General features: G+C 43.4%; 1 protein-coding gene across 2 annotated transcripts in view; it reads left to right on the top strand.

Annotated features, from left to right (window-relative positions):
* CACNB1 (calcium voltage-gated channel auxiliary subunit beta 1) overlaps positions 1–26,316 on the top strand; it is a 62,693-nt gene extending 36,377 nt beyond the window's left edge. Inside the window, exons 4-14 of one of the 2 annotated variants that reach the window (XM_089531935.1) lie at positions 8,252–8,374; positions 8,572–8,708; positions 10,557–10,633; positions 11,518–11,678; positions 13,843–13,923; positions 17,204–17,262; positions 17,894–18,003; positions 19,923–20,074; positions 20,518–20,613; positions 21,180–21,365; positions 24,277–26,316. In XM_089531935.1, coding sequence (XP_089388061.1) covers positions 8,252–8,374; positions 8,572–8,708; positions 10,557–10,633; positions 11,518–11,678; positions 13,843–13,923; positions 17,204–17,262; positions 17,894–18,003; positions 19,923–20,074; positions 20,518–20,613; positions 21,180–21,365; positions 24,277–24,789 — 1,695 coding nt within the window. In that variant the 3' untranslated portion in view covers positions 24,790–26,316. Of the gene's footprint in view, positions 1–8,251; positions 8,375–8,571; positions 8,709–10,556; positions 10,634–11,517; positions 11,679–13,338; positions 13,359–13,842; positions 13,924–17,203; positions 17,263–17,893; positions 18,004–19,922; positions 20,075–20,517; positions 20,614–21,179; positions 21,366–24,276 lie in introns of both variants that reach the window. The other variant, XM_089531936.1, reaches the window with a different exon arrangement.
* The last annotated feature ends 412 nt before the right edge of the window (positions 26,317–26,728 follow it).

The raw sequence follows: 26,728 nt of genomic DNA on the forward strand, positions 1-26,728 counted from the left end.
TCTCTGGAAGGCACCATGTTGGGGGAGCCTGTCCTAATAAGTTGGTGGGAATGTTTACATGCACCATATGTTACTGCAAAAATCCAACTGTCTAGTTGGCTTCAGAAGGTGAAGGGAAAGTAGACTCCAAATGGAGTCTTTCTGAGGGGCTCCCCAACAGACATGGTGGCTGTGCATTTCTGGAGGTTTTATTCCAAAAAAGTAATTTTTCATGCTTTGGGTGTGGGGAGGCAGAGGTTTACACTTTACTCAAGTGGATCTCCTTCTCCAACTTGTGAGAGTGGGAAATAGTATGGTGCACCATTTCCTTATGTCGGGGATCCATTTCCCCCCCCCCCCAATAAGGCAAATAGCACATATGCTCGAGCCCCATTGAAAACAATGGTGCTTGTACATGGGGCGCACGTGCCGTTCCCTCTTCTGTTACGCAGCTTTCAGCATAAGCTGAAAGGCACATATAGCGCACACGTGTATGACGTGGGTACACTGTACTTTAGATTTCCCTCCCTCACATGGTCATTAATAGAAATAATGTAGCAAAAGCAGTCAAAGTAATGCAAAGTCTGACTGACTGATATCAATAAGATGTCAGGGAAAATCCATCAATATAATCATAATCCAAGTTTATGCTCCAACTACAGAGGCAGGGAAGGGGAAGAAATGGAAACATTCTGTGATGAAGTCTAGGAGGAAATTGATCACACAAAACAGAACAGGACTTCTTGTTAATCATAAGTGATTGGAATGCAAAAGTAGGAAACAGAGCAGAATCAAAGACTGTAGGAAAATTTGGCCTAAGATCAAGAAATGAAGTAGAAGAGAAACTGATTGAATTTTGCTAGGCCAAGTTTGTTAATTGCAAACACATTTTTCAAGCAACCAAAGAGGCAACTGTATACATGGGCACATTTGCACTATTAAACCTAATTGACCAGGAGCCAGAAGAACTCTGAATTAAAGCCAGGGACATTGTCAGGCAGGAATGCAAAAATACATTATCTGCAGCCAAAAAGAAAGAGAAACCTCAATGGATGACAGATGAAACTCTTCAAGCACTCTTCAAGGTGACAGAATTAGGGTTAGAACCCTGAATGCATCTGTTCAGTGGCTTGTGCACAGGAACAGAGAACTACTAGGATAATCAATGCAAGGAAATGGAAGATGACAACAAAAAAGGAAGACCAAGAGTTCTCTTCTACAAGATCTGAGAAATTAAAGAGAAGTTTAAAACAAGAGTGGAGATGCTATACAGCCCGTGGGAGGACACATTACATGACCAAGTACAACGCAATTGAAACAATACACTGAAGAACAAATATGAAAGAGATGAAAGGATGACAAATTCAATCAAGGAAGAACCATTTGCAGAGATAAATGTACAATTTTAGAAAGTGAAGTGGAAGCTGCACTCATGACACTTGGGACAAATAAATCACTAGGAAAAGATGGCGTACCTGGTCTATTCCAGCACCTGAAAAGGTCTCTCCCTTCCTCACGGCAAAGATGGTGTCAGCTAACACACTGTCTTTTGTACGAATGCTATCCCAATGGTCTCCAGAGGCTTCCATGTCAGTGAGGTGGTATATCTGCTCTGGAGTGTAGCCTGGACTTTCAAGGTGCTATCCAGAGTGCTGAACCTATTTTGTCAATAGAGTTTTGCACCTTGGAAAAGCTGCTTTAAAGTTTGATATAAAACAAGAATGAATTCTCTGGCCCACTAGCATCAGAACTGCCATCGTTCAGTGTCCTCTGGCTATGTCAGCATCCATGCTGGCAGATTGCATTACTCCAGGCATCTCTGTAAGAGTCCTTTTCCTTATTGCATTGGATCCTCTATAGTAGTTGCTTTCCTTTTCAAGGAGGAGCTCAAAGACTCTGTGCCCCTCTTGGTTCCCCAGACACTGCCGTGAATGTGACCCATCACCTCATAGTAATGCCTCCCATACTAAACTCACTACACCAGTTCAGGCACAACTTTCTGACTATGCTACAGGTAACCACAACTGCAGTAGAGATAAACAAGATTGGTCTAGGAGCCAGGAAAAGGTCTATGACTGGTATCTGTGGGCTACAGCCAGAAATGTTGAAGGAAACCCATGTTGCTAAACACCAAAGCGAACTTGGATGTCACTTTAGGAAGAACATATTCACTGGGAGAGAGCAAATACTTATGGGATTAATTGGGACAAGCACTCCCATGCTTTTACATCTCATTGGCCATTTTACAATAACTCTTTGCCATTTCCATTTTCTCTGCGATTACATGACTCAGTGCTTCACACTCTATATATATTTTTCAAAGAGAATATTTCTCTCTTATCTAATCAACTGCACTCACCATTTCTTCTATTAAACCAGTTATCACATCTTCAATACAGCATCTTCAGTACAGTACTTCTCTTTACCAGCAGTACTGATAACATAATCCGGCCCAGTTTTCTCAGTGCTGATAACATCTTCAGCTCCTGATGCTGTCACTGCTAACAGTGTCATCATCACTCTCCACAGTTGTTACCACTTGGCTCGTACTCAGCGTTAAGCTACATGCTGAGTAACATGTAAACATCTGGGCAGAGGTAAGTTATAGTGGGGGCTGCATGCTATGTTCAAGTCCCATTAAATACAGTGGCATTGTGAAATGGTATCCCTGATATCAAATAGCAAAATCAAGGTTTTCTTTTTGGAGTATATATATTCCTTTGAATATTTTAAGGCCATGGATGGTTGAATCAGTGGATAAAGAATCCATGGATATGGAGGGCAGACTGTACTTTAGACCCCATACAAGGGGCCTGTCACCTTTTAGTACACAGTACCTCTGATGCTGCACCCTAATTGGCATTAGCAATAAAGCAATAAAAATGCAAGAATTAATAAATAAAAAAACTAAGCATTTAGGAGACCTTAAGATTTAATGACACCTTGAATATCTGCCATTTGAGTCAGTCACCTGGTCTTGCATGAGGGCCAGCTCTGGACAGAACGGTCTGCAGACTTTAAAATCAACAAGCCTCCAAGGTGCAAAAATCATTATTTCAAATGAAAAGTCCTGAATAATTCAGATGTCTGAAATTATTGCATCTCCTACAGGCAGTTTCAGTCTATGTTTCCTATCTGAAGTATGATTGCACCTTAGCAAGGTGTATACTACAGAATTCTTTTTTGAAAATTCCTCCCATCCCATTGATTTTTTTTAAATCTCTCAGCTCTCCTAGCCCTGTATTTCAGTAGCATCTCCATTATTTCAACAGATTTTAGTCTCTGTTCCTGCACAGTAATGGACTGTAGGTGCAAATGTCAATATAGTATGTTGCTGTTGTTGTTGTTGTTGTGTGCTGGTGTCACCATCACTGCCATATGTGTGACCATCATATCATAGAAATGCCCCCCACACCTAAACTCACCATACCAATTCAAGTACTCACAACTTTCAGACCATGGTACAAGTGATGGCAACTGCAGTAGAGATAAACAAGTTTGGTCTAGGAGCCAGGAAAAGATCTGTGACTGGCATCTATAGAGCTACAGCCAGAAATGCTGAAGGAAACTCGTATTTCCAAATACCAAGGAGAACTTTGATGTCACTTTGGAATGAACATGTTCACTGGGAGCGAGCAAACATACTTATAGGATTAATTGAGATAGGCACTTCCATGCTTTTACATCTCATTGGCCATTTTCATTATCTACTGCTTCCATTGACTCTGATTTAGTGCAACCCTTTTGTTTGCTGTTGTTTGATTTCAAGTTATTTCTGACTTATGGCAACACTAAGGCAAACCTATCATGGGGGTTTCTGGGGCTGAGATTGTGTGACTTGCTCAAGGTCACCCAGTGGGTTTCCAGGGTCAAGCAGGGAATTGAACCCTGAACATCAGAATCGTAGTCCAGCACTCAAAGCACTATACCTCACTGGCTCTCATTGCAATCCTACCCTAGGGTTTTCTTGGCAAGATTTAATTCAGGGATTTGCCATTGCCACCTTCTTAAACAGAGATAGTATGACTTGCGTAAGGACCCCCACTGAGTGTCTATGGCAGAATGGGGATTTGAACCCTGGTTTCCTGAAGTCTGGGTCCCACACCCAAATCACTATATCATACTGGCTCTCTCACTTCTCATAAAGATTTAATCCACTTTTATTTGTAGTTTTGGCCTCATTTAAGGCAGATCTAGTTTAATTAATAGGGTATCCGATGGTCACAGCCCTGTCTGAGGTCCATGGGCATCCCATCTTTACTTCCACTGAGATTGCCACAAAGCTTGTGTCTTCTTGTGGGGTTTTTATTGGGGTTTTTTTTTTTTTTGGTTTTTTTGCAATTGGCTTCAGCCCACAGATGTCTACAAATCCCTGGCTGGCCAGGCACCAGTGAATTATTTTAGCTAATGGCATGGTAACGCTTTATCAATGCAGGAGGCTGAAAAATGAAAGGAAAGGTTCACTTCTTTATTAAGTGAACTGGCCCATCAAGCAGTTCCGCAAAAGCCAGGGCACTATGCTATGGGTTGGCAAGGCCCCAGCCTTCCTTCTAGCAGATCTGACTATGTGCCCTAAAGGTGTTTGGCTGCTTCTGTTTTTCCCCTCAGTCTCAGTTGCTCGGGGGGCCCACATTACAAATTATCACTACAAGAAAGCATCTGGAAGTGACCTGTTATATGAGGAAGGCTGAGAACATTTTGTTACAGGGTGTAGCAGTGACAGAAATTGATTAATCTGTGGCTTACATCCAGTCATTAGTCCTAACAAGAGTGGATCTATTGACTGTGGCAGCTGTTGTCTTCCATGCCTGTGGGGCAGTGAATCTGGATTAGCTCAGACATTTAAGGAGCTATCCATGGTGCTGGTCCCCATCCTAAATAATTGGGCTCAGCAGCTTGGGCTGCACCTGCACTGCAGAAATAATGCAGTTTGACACTGCATTAACTGCCATGGCTCAATGCTGTAGAATTCTAAGATTAGTAGTTTTTTTGGGATATTTAGCCTTCTCTGTCAGAGAGCTCTGGTGCCACAACAAACGATATGTTCCAGGATTTTATTGCATTGAGCCAGGGCAGTTAAAGGAATGTCAAATTGCATTATTTCTGTAGTGCAGATGCAGCCTTGGAGACCTCCTTGGAAGTTCTCAGTATAATGCAGAGCGGATTCACCATGCTTCTGACATCAGTGGTTTCAGTGGCCAGTGATGGAAGCCACTGATACATATGCATATACTGAGCGGTTAACTGAGTGGGTCTGCTCTAACTGGGACTACCAGTTGAATTCAGGCCAAGATGTATTGCACTGATACCAGCTAAAACCAAAATTCAGTGAAGTGAAGAAATTTAATTTTAAAAATCAGCTTTAAAAAAAGAATCAAGTTTGATGGATTTCAAGCAAAACAGAAGGGAATTAAGACTCCCATATTTGTCCTCTTTTTCTTTTTCTTTCTTTTTCTTCTTCTTTTTTGGTGATGTTTGTTCCAATCTATTTATTTAAAGTGGCATTTTATTTTATTTATAGCCTGTCTTTCTCCTGGCACAGAACGCAAGGCTGTTCACATCAAAGGAAAACAAAGCACAGCTAAAACCTATTTAATACAAAAGTTAGAAACATTACATCATAATAAAAATTAAATAAATAAAAACTAAAACCATAATATTATAATCATATAAAACACATTAAAACATAAAAGTGTAGCCACTACCACCATCCTCTGCAATTAACAGATCCTTCTGCCACAATAAGTTAAGAGGTAGAAGTGTTTGTCTGCTGATGGAGAGAGAGCAGACAGGAAACAAATTGAGCCTCTCATGAATTTCATGACATGGGAGCAACCACCAAGAGGATTATTTGTATTGTCCTCACAAAAAGCTCCTGTAATGGTGGCTGAACAGGGAGAAAATTTTTCCAGATCTTAAACGTTAGTCAGGCTAATAGGAGGAGATAAATTATTTCAGATAGTCTGGAGCCAAGACATGTAGGTCTGTAAAGGTCATAACTAGCACTTTGAATTGTGCTCAGGAACGAACTGGTAGCCAGTAAAGATAAAACCGCTCCTTTGAAACACGTATTGGGGCCAGGGCAGCCACAGCAGCAGCCCAAAGGCCCCAATCGGCACTTTTCAGGACCAGGGAGAAGCGGCAAAATGCTGCTCCTCCCTGGTCCCGAAAAGGGGTGTCCTTGGGGCTTCATGCCCCAGGACACCTGGGGAGCCACTGCCAGGAGAGAAAGGGGCCATTCGGCCCCTTTCTCCTGGCTTCGTTCCTGCAGGAACAAGGTGCTCCCCAAGAAGGAGCTCCGTTTCAGAGCTCCTTCCAGTGCCGCTGTTAGGCTGCCACAAGCGGCCTGATGCGACGTGAACACGTCACACCTGCACCGTGCCGTTTGGATGCAGCACAGCCGTCATGTCAAAATGGCGGCACCCATCTGTACAGGGCACCACCATTTTGATGTACGGAATACGCGCTAGGGTTGCGGGGCGTCTGTAAGCGACACCCTGAGGCAACCCTAACATGTATCCAGGCAGCTCCTTTGTTTACTTTAAGGGTTTCTTCTTTCCTGTTGAAGTTGTCTAGGTGTTTGCCAATTTCAATGGCTTTCCTATGCATTCAGACCTGATAGTTGTTGGCATGGTCCAGAATTCCAGATGTATGTGTGTGTGTGACAAAATGAGGGTCCCCTCTATTCTGCACTTGATGGTTTTTCTAAGGCTCTGGTTGTGACCACAGGTAGTTCAGTAAACCATCTTCCCTTCTCTGGAGCAACAGTCCCTTCTTTGGCAGCAGCCCTGCAACTGTAACGGATGCAGTTAGCTAATTAAGCCTCCCAGTTCTTTCTCCCTGCCTTTCTCCACTCTTCTTGGCTCTCAGTGCAGGAAACAGGCTTGTTGCCGCAGCGGTCTCACAAATTAGGATGCCTGAGACGTTTTGGTCACTGGGATCCAGCCAGGCATGGTGGGTAGGAATGGGTAGCACCCAGAACACCGCTTGCTCTTCATCCTCTGGGCTGTGAGCCAGCAGGTTTCATTCTTTGCCTTGCTCAGCGGGTTTTGTAGCTATCTGTTGACTGTAGTCTCAGGTTAACCATGAGGCCTGATGTGAGGAGGGCAGTCTGAGGCCTCCCTGATTCAGGTGGGATTTGTGCCAGGAATTGCTGTCTTCTATTCTTACCAACTCCTCCTTCACAGTTAGCCAAGCAGGATGAGGAGCAATGCTTTAAATCACCCACTCAAAAGGCCCCTGCACTGCCTCAGGCAACTATATTTGGAGCCTGGCTCATTCTGTTCAGTGAACATGCACATTTCATATGGCATAATTTTGGATATTTTACTTTTAGAGTTATTTATGCTGTGGAAGACCAAGGCGAAAAACACGGAAGCAGTGAAGAACACTGAAACAGTACCCCCAAACCTCTGAAAAGCTAATTCAGTCCCAGAGCATGGAAATAATCTTGCTTTTCTGAAGATGCTGGCGAAACATCAGAAATAAACTCTGCTAGAGCATGGCCACATAGCCTGAAAAACCCACAAAAAAACTAATCTTGCTTTCTGTCTGTCTTTCATTTAATCTTTTTTCCTTGGACTAATCATGGGTGTAGGCATGCAGGTGGGGAGGTTCATAGAGTTATAGCCCCCCAAAGTAACTTTTCCAAGCTTTGCACAGAGTTCCAGGCTCATCAGCAGGACCAGCCTAAGATATTTTGCTGCTTGAGGTGAACAAAATGGTGCTCCCTTCTCAAATATCACACATAAAACCTGACCAGGTGGGCCAATGAGTATTGGTTCACTGTTATCTGTCCATACCTGAGGACTGCATGCTAGGTGAAGGGCCACATAGCAGGCAGCATGATGTGCATATAGCACATGTATATGTGTATGTACCTTCAAGTCACCCATCAATGTGTGGCGACCCCATGGATTTCGTAGGGTTTTCTTAGGCAAGGAATGCTCAAAAGGGGTTTGCCAATTCCTTCTGAAATATAGCCTATACCATCCAGCATTTCAGTTGAGTTACATGTGTATGAATTGTATTGTATGTTTTGTATAGTTTCAAGTAGTCTGTAACCCCGCTTCAATCCATTGGAAGAGGCGGGGAAACATAAATATATTATTATTGTTGTTGTTGTTGTTGTTGTTGTTGTTGTAAAAATAGACTGGAAGAAGAATGAAGCAAGGAGAAAGAATGATAGAGTGGTAATGATGTGGGTGCAATTTAGCTACAGATCTCCCTCCTGTTCCCTTTACCTTACCAAATTCTCTTGTTCATTTTACAGACCAAGCCAGTAGCATTTGCTGTGAGGACAAATGTGGGTTATAATCCTTCTCCCAATGACGATGTACCAGTCCAAGGCATGTCTATTTCCTTTGAACCCAAAGACTTCCTTCATATCAAAGAGGTAAGTGCAATGATGGGTGAAAACAATGAGGGGCCATCATCTTGGTGAGGGAAAGGGATGGCGCACACACAATGGTTAACAAACATATACAACAGCCTTCACAGAGTAACACCCCCATGGCTGTCCCGCATCATCTTCTCTCTTTGCCTCCTTTTTTTAATGTCTCATGTTTCTGATGCTGATCTTCTCTGCTCCAGAAATACAACAATGATTGGTGGATTGGACGACTGGTCAAAGAAGGCTGCGAGGTTGGCTTCATCCCTAGCCCTGTCAAGTTGGAGAACATGAGGATGCTCCAAGAGCAAAAGATGCGGCAGCACCGGCTCAGCTCCAGGTAGGTAGGAAGAAGTAAGGTACAGAAAGAGAAAGTTTAGGAGGAGATAGAGAAGGCTATACCACCCAAAATCTTCTGCACCTTTTGGCTGGTTGCCATAGTTCAGTGAAATAATATTGATTTTCGCTTCTGTAAGTGCCTACCAGCAGTCACAGTTGTGGTACTAAGCTGGGTTGGCTATTGGCCTTACCTAATTCAAGGCTATGCCTGATCTTGAAAATGTTATTTCTGTGGACAACAGCTTTTTTAACGTCTCCTACTGGCCGTGCTGTGTGGGGAGTTCTGAGAGTTGTTGCCTCCAAAAAGTAAAATTTCCAATCTCTACATTTTACATTAGCCTTCTGACACCTGGCATTTTGACTTCCTGTTGTGTGCCTTCAGGTTGACTTCAGCTTATGGCAACCCTATCATAGTGTTTTACTTACCAAGATTTATTCAGAGACTGAGAGAGTGTGACTTTCACAAGATCACTCAGGGAGTTTCCAAAGCCAAGTGGAGATTTGAATCCTGGTCCCCCAGAGTCCTAGACTAACACTATTCAACACTGGCTCTCTGCTGGAATACAACTCCTGTAATCAATAAATGGATTATAAATCTAAGATATCAATCCTGGCTGGGTGTTATGGGGATTGGCAACCCACCATGTCTGGTGGGGCATAAAAGAAAGCTGAGATCAGAATTGAAAGGTTTAAGATTGGGTAGAGAAGACCACACAGGAGAACTAGAGTTTTCACACCAAGAGCTTGGAAGTAACAAGTTACCTGAAAAGGCTACTTTGCAAAAAATACTGATGATGGGGCATAACAGAGTTATATTTGAAAGTTATGAAATTAGTTGAAATGAAGTTAGTTTATTACTGTAAGGAGTAACATTTTCTAGTTACTTTAAAAAGATGTTTTAAGAGGCATCGTAGCAGGAATTTCTGAAGTTTCATGTCATTCTCTTATCAAGCCTTGGAGTATTTCTCCCCCCATAAAAATAATTTTTAAAACTAACAAGCAGAACAATTAATTACTTTAAAAAAACCTGTTGTAAAAGTAGCAAAAACTTACTTTTAAGAATACTGTACTAAATAACAGGAGTAAGTGACTTTTAACAAGTCATCTTCTAAACTGTGTTCATATTTTCCCTCTGCTGCCCTTGGGAATGAGGCTAGTTGCACAAACTCATTTTAACTACCTGTAAAAAGGAAACAATCCTTACAGGAATTGGGGACGGGGAGCAGAAATACTAAAGATGACTGTAGAAAGATGTATATGGGAAGCATGCTAAAAAGAATCATACATGGATAGGTGTTTAGATATAGTGGATAATAAAAAGTGAATGTAGGGGCTGTGCAGCCCAACCCTTTTAGAATCAGATCAGGGCTGCGGCAACCGCACACCGCACTCCCAATTTGGCCTTTCCGTGGCACAAAAAGAAGCTGCAAAAATTTGGAAAGGAAAACATGTTGTAGCCGCCATGCTGCAGCTTTATAGCACTCCTTTGGTGCTGCATCATCTAAACACAGCATCAAAGGAGCACTGTGACACATAGTGATGGCAAACCTATGGCATGCGTGCCAGAGGTGACACTCAGAACCTTCTCTGTGGGCATATGTGCCATTGCCCCAGCACAGAGTTTGCCAGAATTTGTTACTAGAAAGCCAAGAGGGACATGGCATTTTGCAATAAATAAGTGGATTTTGGGTTGCAGTTTGGGCACTCGGCCTCTAAAAGGTTCACCATCACTGTTGTATGGTGTGGTGTGTGGCGTCATGCTGCCATGGGGCTGAGTCAGGTGTGTTCCTCACTCTACAAATTCTTCCTTTTCCTCCTCTCTGACTTTAATGACTCTTTCCTTTTGCAGTAAATCAGGAGACAACTCCACCTCTAGCCTGGGAGATGTGGTGACAGGGCCCCGAAGACCCACCCCACCTGCTAGTGGTAAGGCTGCTTCCACCCAACAGAGAATGGTGGGCCAGCCACCATTTTCACTCCCATCTCAGATGGATACTTTCCCATCTCTCTTAGTGGAATGAGGAGATCTTGAAGCATCCAAAGGACATTGCTCACTTTTGCATCTTTGTGGCCATAGCAATGGAAACATCAGAATAAAAGGGTCCAATCTTGAGGTAGTAGAGTGAGCTGCATCAAGGTAGATTGTAGGTGAGGGGTTGAGTGTTCCATATTTCAGTAGTCACCCATATTAAAAAGGAAGGGAAAACACCTCCTACGAAGTAAAAAAAAGCACACATCAAGAAGACAGAGTACATCCCTGCCAATTTCCAATTGTTATTTAATAAGGTTTGGTTTTGGTTTTTAACATGAAGAATATTCAAACATGTCAGTCCCACATCTGCTCTTTAAAATGGTAGAATTTAATGTACCACTTCAGGACTCTTCCACTTGAAATTGTTGCATGTGTATACGCCTGGCCTAAGTCTCAGTCACTAGCCAGATTTCCAGAGTAGCCTTATAGCAGCCCTCTTATTGCCATGTGCCCTCTTTCTTACATATACCACATACTGTGGAATGTTTGAAAAAGTTACTTTTTAGGGCTGCAGTTGCCAGAATCTTTCACAGGATTCTCAGTGCACTGATTTTAAAAAATGTCATCCTCATTTCTGCAAGCCCTGAAATTTCCGCTTTGGTTTGTTTAGTTCTTATTTCATTCTCTTGATCATTTTGAGTTTTCTTCCTTTTCTGGTAATACCTTTTCATTTGTTTTTCTCTCCCTTTTCAGTTTGTACTTTCTTTAGTTGTTTTTCTTTATTTCCTCTTTTTTTCTACCTTTTATTTCCTTCTCTCCCCTTTCCATCCCCTCTCAGGTAACTTGGAGATGACTAACTTAGCTTATGACCCAGATGCCCTTGAATTAGAGGAGGAGGAGGAGGCAGCAACCGAAGAAAACCAGCGAACCCCTAAGTCTAGTGTTAGCAGCGTCACCACTCCCCCCTCCACCACCAAGCGCATCGCCTTCTTTAAGAAGGTAATAGTGCCACCTCACTCACTCACCACACCTGCTTGCTGTTGACCTCAAATGATGCCTGGCTGTGTGGGGGGTCTTTTCTGCCTGGAGATCAAGCGCTTGTGTGTGGTGGGACGGAGGTGATGTTCTGTTAGCATATTTGGCCACTGAGCTGCACCCAGAACACCTGCCATTAGTGGCTACATTGTAGTGGCCTCCTAAAGGCAATGGACGTCTTGCTAGAAAGAGACCAGCTTGGGCCACCTTTTGGTTGAGGGGAAGAACAGAAAGGTTACCCACATTGCGTGTGTTGCACATGTAAGCATACAAAGCACAAGAATGGTATGTTCCAGTGATCACACACTCTCCACATGTGTATGAGTTAGAAGATGCCTTGGCAACTCATAGCCTCATGTGTGCCTTGGTGGAAGATGAGTCCAACAGTCTTATAAGTCCTTTCCCTTGACCTTCCTTCCTTAAGCACTGTGGGAATGCAAAGACAAAATGGTTCCTTCTGTGGAAAGGTTGAGAATGGAACATCCCAGTGGTCCTGCTCTTTGTCTCAATCCTCCTCCCCAGTACAAACCCTTGAAAGTCAATAGGTTCCAATCATTTTCCTGATTGGAACTGTGCAAACGGTATGTTCCATTCGTTCTCCTGCTGTAAGGGAACTAACCCTAGTAGCAGTTCCTCACTTTATGAATGATAGCATGGAAACTAAGAGGGTGAACTTGTTAAGTGGCTCCTCTTCCCCCAGATATGGGCTTCCTGCAATATATGATAGTCTCCCTATAATAAGCAATAAAGATTTCTTTCTGGGATCTAAATTAGGGGAGACATTGCTAATGCTGGGACACTTACCCATATTCACCCCATTTACATCTCATATGGGATGTGCCTCTGCAACCCTCCTTTTCTCTTTAAGGACCAGTCATAAGCAAAAGGGAGGAAGACTGGAGACTGGTTGCTAAGCACTTTAGGATGCTGAAAGGATAGTATGGGAAGGAGCAAACTCTGTGTCCCACTGGCAGGTCTAGAAGAGGAGCCAAAGGACACCTTGTCACTTTTTCTACCAGCTGCTTTTCTCCACAAATTCATCTTCCCTGGGCCCCCATGCCTATGTTTACAAGGGGATGAAATACTGGGTGACTGGGGAGGGAGGTGTGTGGAGTTTCAGGAGGGATTTTCTTATCACAGCATCTCCACTGTGACTCACCTCATCCCAAGAGCATATTGGAATGGGGAAAGGTCTGTGTATCAGGATAAAGTTGTTGCCCATGACTGCCCCAGTAATGTGAGATTGGCTTAGAGTGACTCATACGCTCCGGCTGTCATGAGCAGATAAGTCAATCATAATGATCCATCAGAGCATGGAGAAAAGGAGGGGATTTCAAACCCTGTGATTTGGAGTTGGAGGTTGTTTCCCTTCAAACACACCCCCACCCCATTTGTGGGAAGAATTTATCTCCCTCTGGAAAGCTGTCGTTCTTCTGCTTCCCTCAGCACTACTTGTGCTTCCTCCACCCCACCCCATTCCTATGCCTGCTTGTGCTTCAGCTGGAATGAGCTGTCAGTAACACGCATGCCTTGTTTGTTTTTCTCTTGCCTGTCCCTCCTCCTACTCCTTTCCCCCTGCGCCCTGGTTTCCTCCCCACCCATTAATGGCGATCACTGGACATAGCCAAGCAGAAGCAAAAATCGGTAAGTAGGCTTATGAAATATCAAGACTAAGAAGATGGTGGTTTTTGAGGGAGGTCTCCTTTTTTCAGTCCAGTTAGTGCCCCCAGGAAGATGATCTCGAAACCCCAAAGCTTGAGTGCTGTTATCTCTCCCCATATTTTCATCAGTCCCTTTAAAATGCATTGAGTAGCATGCCTTAGCTGTGAAGGCCTGAGGACCTTCTCTTAATCTTCCAACACTCAAGGAGGTTTCAGAGATGGATGCAAAAGACTCTGATCTTAAGGCTCCCTAAGGAGCTCATATATCTTTCCATCCTTTTTCCTGCATCCATCCATAATATGAAGATGCTGGTTCTCCTTAAAGGGGGTAAAAAATTTCAACACATTTCTGCTAAGTTAATAAAATGGTTATGATTTTTAAAACAATCTGGTGTCTGCCTTAAGCATGGAGATTATGTTGTTCTTGAGCAAACCTAATGCCTTCTTATTTTCCCCCTTGCTTACAGACAGAACATGTGCCACCCTACGATGTCGTTCCTTCCATGCGACCCATCATTCTTGTAGGCCCATCCTTGAAGGGATATGAGGTGAGGATTTTTGAGGGGAATTAGTGCATAGGGTGAGAAGCAGTGGTGCTGACATGGATGTAAAATGGGGAGAGAGTTTGTGTTTTCAGGATAGTCATTGTAAACTGGTTCCCCTCCACATCTTTCAGTCCACCACAATCCAGCATATCTGTCAGGCAAGTGGATTGAGATATATTGCATCGCTGTGGCTCCTCACAATGTTTTGAGCCATTTTCCAGATGCCAGATCCCTTGCACTGGTGCCACCTCTTTAACAGGCTCATCACACAGTTTTCTAGCTTTACTGTGCTAACATCCATCAATCTCTTGATTCTTTTGCACTGGAGTATTTGGCTTTAATATGTAGTGAATGCAAAGTGGTGGAAATGGGTGGGAAAATTTGGAGTGTATAACCACTGTGGGAGTTCACTGTTTTGTTCTTTCTATGACACATACTTTAGTCATTAAGGCCTCACAGCTAAACTGGGGCCTCAGCCAACTCCTGGAAGCATTGCATGAGAGCTGGGACTCCTTTACGCTACATGATGATAGTGCTGTGATTCCATTTTACTTGTCACAGCTGCATCCTGTGAAATCCTGGGATCTGAGGTTTAGGGAGGAGCATGTAGACTTCTCAGAGCAAGTGCTTCACCAAACTGCAGACTCCCAGGGTCTATAGAATGTAACCACAGCAGTTATAATGGAATCAAAGTGTGGTGTGAAAGAACGTGTAGTAGCAAAATCCCAGTAGAGGTATATCACCGACATTCTCTCTGATTTCTTATCAGAGACCTCCTTCCTTGCTTATCAGTGGGGAGAAACAGTTCAGGGAAAGCCAGGTGAAGAAACATTAGTCTGTCCCAGTTGGAACCTTGCACAGGCCACCTTATGCCCAGGGACCAAAGCTTTCCCCCCTTTTTTTACTGACATGAATCAGATATTTAAAGAAAATCTGTATAATTTGCTCAGGCGTGTTTTATTATTATTATTATTATTATTATTATTATTATTACAATTATTTATATCCCACCCTTTCCCCCAAAATTAGGACTCAGAGCAGTTTACAAGATTAAAAACAGTACAATTAAAAACAGAGAGAAGAAGAATTAAATGATTATAATATTGAAACAGATTGCCTATAAAATAATAAAATATAGTTAAAAAGAAAAAAGTGTTCAAAATACATTTAAAAGAATAAAACACCCAGCCCGTTCTCTAAAAACCTTCTGTTTTAAATGCCTGTTTGAATAGGAAGGTCTTAGCCTGCTGGCGGAATGACAATAAAGAAGGGGCCATTCTGGCCTCCCTGGGAAGGGAGTTCCAGAGTCTAGGGGCAGCCATGGAAAAGGCCCTCTCCCCACCAACCGTGTTTGTGATGGTGGTGGGATGGAAAGAAGGGTCTCTCCTGAGGATCTCTGAGCCTGGGCTGGCTCATATAGGGAAATACAATCTGCCAAATAGTCTGAACTTGAGTTCATGCCTGGTCTACTTCTCATATACATTTGCACTTCTGGTTTTGAACCCATCCATCTTAATCCACCAGCATATGTTCGTTTTTCTCCTCTCTTTCTCATTCAAATTCTAGTCTCCAGATGGATTTCCCCCAACTATTCTGAAGAGATGACAGTAGTACAAAAATAATATGTGATGTTATCTGTCTATCACTTGGTATCCCACACACCCACAACTCTTGATGTCTGTGCACCTGCCCACCAACCTTGTGCATGATTTTATCAATCTGTACACAGATTGTAAGTCAATAGACCCTAGAACACAGGCTTCTACTTTGAGTCTTGAAGTGCCTCATGCCAAGATGCACTGGATCATTGATCTGGTTGTATTTCACTGCACGCACGCACATAAAAAGTGCATGAAAAAAGGTCACTTCCATTTCAATATTTGAGACAGGACTGGGCAACTGTTAGGGGCCACATAAAATAAAAATTGTGAATGCTGGGGGGGGAGGGGTGTTGACATGAGAGAATTCTTTTCTAGGAATCTCTGCATCTTCCAGCATGACTGTACAGTCAACTTTTGCTGGAAGTTGACCATAAAATCATACTTGAGGACCTAGAGATTCTTAGAGAGAACATATTAATCAAATCCATGAATCATCAGATTCACAATAGGGAAACCAGTGAATGTGGGTGGCCAACTGTACATGTGAGGGACAGAAAACATGGTATCTTAGACTCATATGACAGGTGGTCATGATCATGCATATAATCAGGGTACTTTGATACATTTAGATCCCTTTCCTTCGAGAAGCTCGAGGTATGTAGCTCTCCCTATTTTTATCCTTACAACAACCCTACAAAATAGGTTAAAGTGAGCGATAATGACTGTGAGCTTCATGGTTGAGTGGGGATTTCAACCCACATCTTCCACATCCTAGTCCAACATTCAACCCATAGCTTGGAAAATATACTTTATTTTGGACTGTGTGGCATCCAGGAATGCTGCCTGGGGAATCCTAGAACACACACACACAAGATTATTAATTTGTTTATTTATTTGAAGTTTAATTAGTTCCCTGATTTGTAATCACCCTCAGGGAGACATACAACAAAACATGTACTAATATTACTTGTACATTATCTTTGGAGAAAATACATAATCAACCTCCTGTTCCTCATTTTATCTTCATAACAATTCTGTGAGATTGCAGAGAAATACAAAGAAACAAAGAGAGAAAACAAGAGAGACTATAGTTCAAATTAAACTAGTAGGTTTCATGGCTCGCTGAAGACTAGAACCTGGATCATCCTAGTCAGTATTCTGACCACTGCACCTCACTGGTCTGATCCATAAAATCTTCATGTTCACTCAGTTGCATTTTTAAAGTACCATATACTGGGGACAGAACAGGACTTACTAAGTAGTCTCATATCATTATTCTGTTTGGTCACTTTGGGGGTTGCGCAGTAGCCAGCATGAATCATTGTTCTGGCACAACAGATTGATTCTTGTGGAACGGGAATTAACTCAGTCCCACTTTCAGAGTTGTACATGCCTGCCAGTGCCTTTAGTCATGTGGGCCTACATCTGCTGGGACCCGTCACATCCCTCTTCTGCAGAGTTTGTGAATGCTGGAAAAATACATGTGAACTACATTGTTAGAGTTGTCTCAACAAGCCTTTATTGACACTGGCATAAACATATGTTCCTAATCCCTTTTTCACCCATGTTTGAGCATGTGACCACATCTGTTTCTTGTATCTCACATATTCCATCCTCTGGATTCTGAGAGGTTTTTTTCTGCTCTTATCTCTGTCTTCCCCCACCTCCCTTTACTTTCCTAGGTGACGGACATGATGCAGAAAGCTTTGTTTGATTTCCTGAAACGCCGATTCGATGGCAGGTGTGAGCAGAAGCTTTGGGCCTTGACATGGGAAACTGGTTATTTCCATTTGTGCCATAATAATTATCTCCAGATCCCAAATACAGAGATAGTTATATGGGAAAGCCCTGATTGATGGCCATAGAAGACAGAACATCTGAGACAGAATTTCTATCTACCAGGATCTCTACAAATGTCTTGCATTTCTGTTGTACCACCTGCCCATTTTCAAGCATTTCTTCCTCTTTTTCTCAGACATAAGGACTGGAAACGCTATTTGTATATATATTTATTTGCATGGCAGGGGGAAGGACTAGATGGCCTATGTGGTCTCTTCCAACTCTATGATTCTTTTTAAAAATGAAAACGGGGGTGCTTCAGTTTCTATTGACTGAAAGCTGGCTTCGTTGAGTTTTTAAAATCTCTTTTTCCTAGCTCACGGAGTCTAGAAACATGGTGGGTATTGTTATTTTTTTAAGTGGAAACTTGGTGGGTATTGTTATTTTTTTAAGTGGACACTGAAAATTTAAGTTTATGTTAGTCGATAGATAGGTTCCTTGCTGAGGCATCACTTCAGAAAGATTTCTGAATGTCTTAGTGATTGAGTAAGAATGATAACTCTTGCATATCCATTCCTCTCTGTCTTCCACAGAATATCCATCACACGAGTGACAGCTGATATCTCCCTGGCCAAGCGCTCAGTTCTCAATAACCCAAGCAAACACACCATCATTGAACGGTCCAGTACCCGCTCTAGCCTGGGTAAGGTGTGCTGATACCCTGAGAGGAAAGCATGACGTTTTGCCACATTTTAAAGTATTTTCTGTCAGAGTCTGTTCCTCAAGGTAACAGGAGGGAGGTAGTTGTAATTTTGCCTTTGTGGTTGCATGGAACTAATTTCTCACGTGTTGGATGTTTCAGCATTTCTTTCTTGCCTCGCTCCAATCTGTATCATATCAGAGCAGCTTTTCCTGGATGCCTTTGATTTTCCCACAGTGCTTTTCAGCATCCCCCCTCCCCCCTGATCCCAATCTGTGGCAGAACTTGTTTTATACAATCAATCCTTTGAGCAGGTCATCAGGACTGTTTCCACATCATGACTGATCCATATTCAGTAAAGGAAATGGGACACCCCACATCATAAGGCATAACAGGTCCTAAGATTACATCCTTTGGTGTAAGAAGAATGAGAGAGGGAGAGGGAGGGAGAGACTGTGTGTGTAAGACATGGGATATAGTTTCATCATCAAGGTATCATCTTGAGATATATTTCAACATTTTTGTACATCTGTGCATGGTGGGACAAGGTATTCCTCAAAGCTTCTCATGAAAACATTTAAAATTTTGGTTTTGTCATCTGTCTTCTCTGTTTTCAGGCCCTCTCCCCTGCATCAAACTTTGTGGGCATCTTTTGCTGCTTCCCAATAAGTCCAACTCACTCTTCTCTTTTTTCCCTCCCTCCCCACGATTTGCTTTCCCTTGCATCTGTGCCTTCTCTTCCTTTCTCTGCTCCTGATACAGATGTCTTGGGTATGTAACCTTATGCCTCATAAGCTTTCACATGCTACTAGTACAAATTTAACTTGCTTAACTACAGGATAGGAAACACATTTAGCAGAATGGAGCAAATCTATATGTATAGTTTTGCCTTCTGGAGGGAAAATTTCAAAACCGAAACAAATACATGCATTTTGGTTTTGACAAAATGTGATAGATTTTTGTTCATTTTGAAATTTTTCACTATGTTTGCACAAAGTGGAAAATGGCAACCTGTGGGTGCCTTTAATTTTTCACTTGTCCTTCATTGCCAGAAGCTTGAAAGACCAAGATAAATCTCGAAAAGAATGTTGTTTGTTTATTTTCCTTTGAAAGAAAATGCTCATAGTATTTGAGAACAACAATAATTCTTTTCAGAATTTTTGTCTTTAATCCTGTGCCTACCTAACTGCGCAATGAGCCTAGTTGAACTCTCCAGGACTTACTTCTGCGTAGACATGAGTTAAACCACACTGTTCAAGAAGTTTCTGGGTTGTAAAATCTTTATTTATTGTATTGCATCCCTAAGACCACAAACAGCAGCTACCTTATCTAACATGGTTAGGGTTGCAAATACATTTCTCTGGACTGAGCCAACCATGGACCATTCAGAAGCCAAGAGCATGACTTCTCCCAGGATTGAAATTGTTGACCAGCATATCTCCTTCCCGTCCCCCATGCAGCATCTTTCATAATGCAGACATGCTGTGACTTACAGCTGTAATATCTCAAACTGCAGATGAAAATTATCTTATCTAGAGGCACACAACCCCATGGCCCACATGTTTTTTTAAAAGAAAAAGATAATTTCCCACCCCATCCCCACATATCTTGGAACCCCCTCATCCAAGTCTCCTATCCAAGTACTAACCAGGTCTGACCCTTAGCTTAGCTTCCAAGATCAAGTGGGATCTGTTGCCTTTAGGGTATTTTGACTGATAGGAGGCAATTATTATTTTTGCTGGGGGAGTGAGGCTGCAGATCTCCAGTCTGGTGACTAATGTGTGCCTCTAGTCTCCCACAAGTGCCTTCCCCTGGCCTAGACTAATGAAAGGGATGTGTGAATGACCGTTGCTTCAGTTTCTTTCTATACTATTCTGACATGTCATTTTCCTTTTCTCATGGCTCACTTTCTGCCTTGGCAGCCGAAGTGCAGAGTGAAATAGAACGCATCTTTGAGCTGGCCCGCACACTGCAGCTGGTAGCCCTGGATGCAGACACCATCAATCATCCAGCTCAACTCTCAAAGACCTCATTAGCACCAATCATTGTCTATATCAAGATATCTTCCCCTAAGGTGGGTGCACTCCTTCTTTCCTTCTTCTGAGATAATGCTAACATAGAGCCTTGTAGCACCTTAAAAACTAACCATTTTACTGTCATCAGCTTTCTTGGACTATAGGCCCTTTCCATCAGATGAATGAATTGATATGCCAAATACAGTATACATCCCTGTATACTGCTATAACTTCACAGTCTGAAATGCATCCTGACACTAGGATGGCGTTTATTCAGAAGTAAGCCTCCCTGTGTGCAGGGAGACATACTCCTAAGCAAATCTGCTTGTCATAGTGCCCTTAGATGACTTCATCTGAGGTCTCTCCTTTACTAATTGTGCTGAAGAAGGATGCATAACTAGAAACCATATGCTCTCTGGGGGCAGTATTTTCCCAGTTTCCTCTGTTCCTTTATCTGCCCTAGGCCCTGATATCTCTTCTCCCATTTTTTTTTACCCAACAGGTGCTGCAGAGACTGGTGAAATCTCGAGGCAAATCCCAGGCCAAGCATTTGAATGTGCAGATGGTGGCATCCGACAAATTGGCACAGTGCCCCCCAGTGAGTCCTAACCGTTGACACGGTCTTCCTGGTGCCCGGGGGTACCTTGTCCTCTTCTCTCCCCTCCCATCCTGGAACCTGCTCCTGGGCCTATTGTCCACTTCACACTTCTTGTCCCATTCCCTCACTTCATACTCTCTCCTGCTCCCTCTACCAGCTATGCTGCCATTCTGCCTGGTTCTCTAAAACATCCTTCTTTCAGGCCTAATAATAATAATAATAATAATAATAATAATAATAATAATAATAATTTATTTGTATCCCGCTTTTCCTGGAGATCAAAGCAGTTAAACAACAATCAAAATTCTTCCTACAATCTACCTCAGACTACAGAGTCTGACTTAGGAAGCAGGCCTACTGGGTCAGGAATTTTCTGTCTTTGTTTGGTACAATGCTAGTTTTAAAGAGATGCTAAGTGGTAATCATGCCAGTCTACTGCATCTTACACTTGGTTCTGTCCAAACATTTTATTTTCTTACATCCACTCCTGGCACCTTAACCTGCCTCCTCCTTTCCTTATTGGGGCTGTTTCATTCCCATTCTTCCATCTCTCTCTGTCTCTGCAGGAGATGTTTGACATTATCCTGGATGAAAACCAATTGGAAGATGCCTGTGAGCACCTATCTGAGTACCTGGAAGCCTACTGGAAGGCCACACATCCCCCCAGTAGCAACCCACCCAATCCCCTGCTAACCCGCACCATGGCAACTGCTGCTCTGGCTGCCAGCCCTGCCCCAGTCTCCAACCTTCAGGTACAGGTGTTGACCTCCCTCAAGCGCAATCTGGGCTTCTGGGGCGGGAGGGGCAGCCTGGACCAGGGGTTAAGCGGAGCCACTCATGTGGAGGAGCACGAGTTGTAGCTTTCAGAAAAACCTGGGGTATGTCTCCAGAAAGAAGAAACAAGCACAAGGGAACCCTGTTGATGAGGTTCCACTCTACTCATAAAGGACTTGTTGGTGCTGCTTTTCCATCAAATTGATTTCTCTATCCCTCTTATCTTCCTCTTTACATTTCTTGGAGGAGCTGCTGTGCTAAAGAACCCTTCCATCTTACTTCCCAACATGACCTGACATGAACACATTGTCTGTAGACCTTTCTTCCCATGGCCTTTCTCTTTCAAGACATGCTTTCTGAAACTTTAGAGAAACATCCAAGCTACGAATGGTATCTTCATGGCATAGGACAGTACTGTTGGCTGCTTTAATCAGACCTAAAATGGCACCACAAGTGCCTTACAGAGCAACAGCTACCTCTGTCTGCTTGTAGAATCATACAGGAATTGGACAAGTTCCTGCAAATGTGTGTAAAAGAATGCAGGGATCAGTTTTCAACAGGGGCTAATCCATCATGATGCAGAGATAATCGTGGCTGGCCAGTTTGGCCCAGGCTTGGTGCCTTTACCCCAAAACTTGGAAAACTTTGGGGAATTACAACTCCCAGAATCCCCCAACCTGTGTAGCCAGCTTTGTTGCCCTCACTTGTCAACATCTATTACTGTAGTTTCAGTAGGCCTTTTATTTGTTGCCCTCATCAAGAACATGTCATCCTTTGGTTTCCTATCACTCAATTTAAAAGTCAACTGACCAGTGTCCCTTGCCTTTTTTTTTTTTTACTTCTAATAATGCTGCCTCATCTTTACTAACGCACCTCCATCAGAACACTGAAGTCTGGGCTAATTTTCAGACTGTTTGCCAAGCCAAAACAAACGGAGGTATAAGGTCCATCAAATTCATCTCTCCTTTGATTAAAGGAAAGCAGACATACATTTATTATTGCAAAATCCACATGGTTAGCAGACAGTGATTCCTGCCACGGATTCAAACACAAATTTGGTCATATTTCAGATGCACGTTTGAATGAGTGAAAGGAAGCACTGTGTGGATTATTTGTTTTTGTTTTGTTTTAAGAAAAGGACAACCTGAAATAATCAACATATGTCTTTAGTGCAGGTTTTTTAACAATAAGTGATAAACATTCACACACGGTTCCCAGTATTGTTTTCTTGTCTGACATGCTTAAGAGGTAGTGGACTTGTGATGGCCATGGATGTGCAAACAGCATCATGTATGAACTAGCCTAGGATCCAGGTGGTCCAGCTCCAGCAGGTCCAGCGCAGGTGGGCTATATGCATTCTATGTGATGCTTAACTGTATGTTCCGATGGCTAACTGATGGGTTCTCAATCTAGGTCATGAACTTCTCTAATGTGATGCAGTTATTTATAAAGGGAAATCTTAATTTCTCCATTAAATCTTTTTGCATGTGTGCCCTAACTCTGCTAGGAGCTGCATGCCCAAACTATGTGTGTTGGAGGGGGGAGCATTAATAGCTTCAGATGTGGATCACCACCTCTGAAGCCATCTTTATGTTGCATGACTACTGAATAGGGCTAATAGGAGTTGGATTCCAGCATCTGGGAAACTAGCTGTTCCCCATCACTGTTCAGTTGCATACGTGGATGTAAATTCTACTGCTGTTCCCCAGCTAGATTAGACCCACTGAGTCAACTGCTGAATGACAAGTTAATTCTTATGCAGGTCCTAATGATTCAATATGTCTGTTCTGGTTGAAACTAGGAACTGGATTTTGGTTGTTTTGCCCTTAAATAGGGATGTAAAGATCTGCAAGTTTTATGTTCATTGTACAGTGCACCCATGTTTTATGTGGGCGCAACATACCCGGCTTTCAGCATATGCTGAAAGTCATGCTAGAAAAACCCCTAGCATGCTCCAGAAGAAGTAATGTGATGTGCGCCTATGGTGCACGTGCGGCACTGTGGTGTACTGTGTTGTGTTGCACCGTGGGCTCAAGCCCCATTACTTCTAATAGGGCTCCAGCACATGCGGATTTCCCCTTATGTGGGGGAATCCAAAACGGATCCCCTGTGTAAGGGGAGGGCCCACTGTATTTTTAAGAATTCCACTAATATTCTGGCCCTGTCTAACGTTTGTATCAGGTAGCAAGGCTTTCCCCCACACACACACACACTCTTTACACAAGGAAATCAATGCTTATTTTAGAAATCATTTTTTCTAATGTAGACGTTTCTATAGGCATTTTCCCCACTGACAAACCATTTTTCCTGTTCCATAGTCATACATTTTTCTTCAAACAGACCCATTTTTAGTTTTGTGCATATGAGAATGCTTTCTTCTCATTTTTGTTGTTGCCCAGAATGCACCACAACCCTTGGAAAGAAGTATTTCATCCTATCACCTGTCTTAGATTATGCACAATGTATATTTCCATAGGGAAATGCTACCCCAGTGAACTAATTTTCCATACCTGCTCTGTGCCACATGTATGAAGCCATTCCCAAAGACTTCATATCATGCCAGAGCACCATGCTGAGGAGTTGTGTCTGTAGCTTTGCAGTCTCTGTCTCTCCAAACTTTTTATGCAATTATTATTTATTCATTGATAAGCTTTTTTTTACCAAGTGCCTGCTTTTTAACCTGCTTAATTCTCAGGACAAAACATTTTAACTGCTCAAGGGTAGAAAGAAGAGATTCTTAGAGAGGTTTTCCAGGCCAGAATGTGAGAATTTCGCATTCTAATGTGTTTTTGGCCGACAGCTGCTGCTGTTGTGTTGTGGCCGTGCTAACTCTAATCTTCTGTTTCTCTCCCTTTCTTGTGCATGGTGTGCGGTGACTGCATCTTTCAGAGACCCTACTTAGTGCATGGGGAGGAGTCTCATGACCCTGAGCATGCCAGCCTGCACGAGTACACAGGGCAGCCAGATGTGCGAGGCCAGATCCGCTCCATGCAGCCTTCCTCACACTTTGCTGCCCGGGGACTTTCCCGCCAAGACACGTTTGATACGGAGACACAGGGCAGCCGTGATTCTGCCTACATTGATCCAGTAGATTCTTGTATGGACATCGAGACTGACCCCTATGAGGAACCAGAGCCTCGTCGCCCCCAGCAAGGCCGTCGCCACCCCCAGCGCCAAGGCTCCTGGGAGGCGGAGGAGCCTGAGCCTCATCGTACCCAGTACAGGGGCCACCGTCACCCGCAGAGCTCCTGGGAAGCTGAGGAGCCTGACCGACAAAACCACAACCGGCTGCTGCAGGGGCGCAGCAAGGGGAGGGAGCGCTATTGCCAGAATGAGGAAGAAGCCCTGAGTCGTAACCATAATGATATGGAAGACTGGGGGCAGGATGCCTACATCCGTTGAGAGGCAACTGAGGAAGAGGTCTCTTTCCACTTAGAGCCTCATGGGGGAGGACAGAAGCTGGTTTTGGTTGTGTGGCACCTGGGGGCTTAGATGTAATCTGTAACAGCCTTGACCAGTTGGGGGGCAGTTAGTGGGTGGAGCCTTTGCATTCCCAAAGCTACACTAGTACTGGCCAGATCTGCGAGTGAACTCCCTTCCTCACCCTTCTAGTTTAGGGACACCCTCCACCCCACCTCTTTGCCTTGCCCTTTGTGCCAACAACCTCTCTGAACATCCGTGTCCTGCCAGCCAGCACTGCCTGGCCTTTCCCTCCCACAAGGTCATAAATAATCACATGTACCTTAAATTCTTCTTTCTACTTGGGGTCCCCTGTGGAACCTGGAGAGGGAGACAGTCGATCCCCATCGGTGCCTCAGATCATCCAAACACTCGGGTAGCAGCTGTGGTGGACAGCTGACCATGTGCCGCCCCTCCTATTTTGCCTACCTGCCAACCTCCAAGGCCAAACAGCTCCCCAATTAATATGCCCTCCTCTCTTCTACAAATGTAAGCTGTCCATTGGTCTCTTCTGTTGCCTGCCTCATGGTGCTTTACCAGCCCAACTGCTAGGGAGCAGTAGGCAGACATCTGGGTAGGGAGGCAAAAGCCAACTCCTAGTTTGCTGTCACAAGATTTCCTTCTTGCAAGATCTTCTCCAGTGCCTACAAACAAAAACCAGCCCCAGTCACCTTAAAGTCTTCAGCCAACCCATCCTCTAGTGCCTCAGCTCATGACCCTTCTGGATGTCTTTTACTTGCTGGGCAAATCTTGGGCATACAAAGTGTGTGCGTATGTGGCTGGCATGTGCCATACCTGGCAGGAAAGAAGGCTTTGGAGTGTGTCTCTTGCAAATGTGCCTGTAACTTACTGTTTGGCTCTTAATACTGGTTTTGAAATCTTCTTCCCAGCATGTGTGATAGCTTGGCCTGTGGTGCTTGGTAGAGGAAAAGAGAGAAGGCATGCCCGCCATTCTGAAATGATCAAGAAGTGAAACCCATCTGACAAAAAATGGTCTCCTGCAGAAGATTCCTTCTCTCACAGTAGGCAGCTTGATTGTTGACCCCTCTCAGAGCTTGAGTATATCTAGTTACAAACAACTAGTTAATTGTAATTACTTTCTTACCCCAGTACCTAAGGTGTAATTAAATTGCATTATAATTGTAACTTAACAAGGGATAATGTCACTCCTTTGTGGTGTAACTGTAACTTTTAATTTCTCTTATAGTTACAAGGTGTGGCCTCAGTAAATGATGGAGGAGGAATATGAGATGGTTAAAGTGCTGACTCGTGCTGTGCCTTGTGCATTCAGCTGTGTACTTTTTTTTTAAAATGAAGTAACATAAATAACTAGTTACTTTTGAGAAACTAGGGATTCTTCAAAGTTGTAATTATCCTGGTAATTAACTGATTTAGAAGGTCTCACTACTCTAACGTCAATTTCTTTTGGAGAGTAAGGGCCCAAACAGACGGGCCAAAATAAAGCTGCTTCAGGTCACTTTGGAGGTATGCTGTTCAAATAATGCATGCGTCCTAAGAGGCCAGAAGCTTCACCAAAGCTGTGCTCCAGTCCTTAGGTCTGGAGTGTGGCTTTGGCATGGCTGCTGGCCTGTTAGGACGCATGCATCATTTAAACAGCATACCTCCCAAGTGACCCAAAGCAGCTTTATTTTGGCCCGTCTGTTTGGACCCTATGTTTCCAAGCTTTGCCTCTGCCGTTCCAAAGATTTCCCTTTCCAGTAAGCCTTGGGAAACCAGCTCAGATTTCTTTAATGAAATAAGATGAGGAGGTTTTGCTAATGTAGCAACTGCTGGTATGCAGAAGTTGCAGGTAAAGCAACAAATGTACGCTTTTCCATGGAGTGAAATAGAAGGTGAGATGCACTGAGTAGGCTGTGCAGGT

The sequence above is a fragment of the Sceloporus occidentalis genome, unplaced genomic scaffold (assembly GCF_023333645.1).
Source record: "Sceloporus occidentalis isolate IW3139 unplaced genomic scaffold, rSceOcc1.0.p SCAF_7, whole genome shotgun sequence".
NCBI lineage: Eukaryota > Metazoa > Chordata > Lepidosauria > Squamata > Phrynosomatidae > Sceloporus > Sceloporus occidentalis.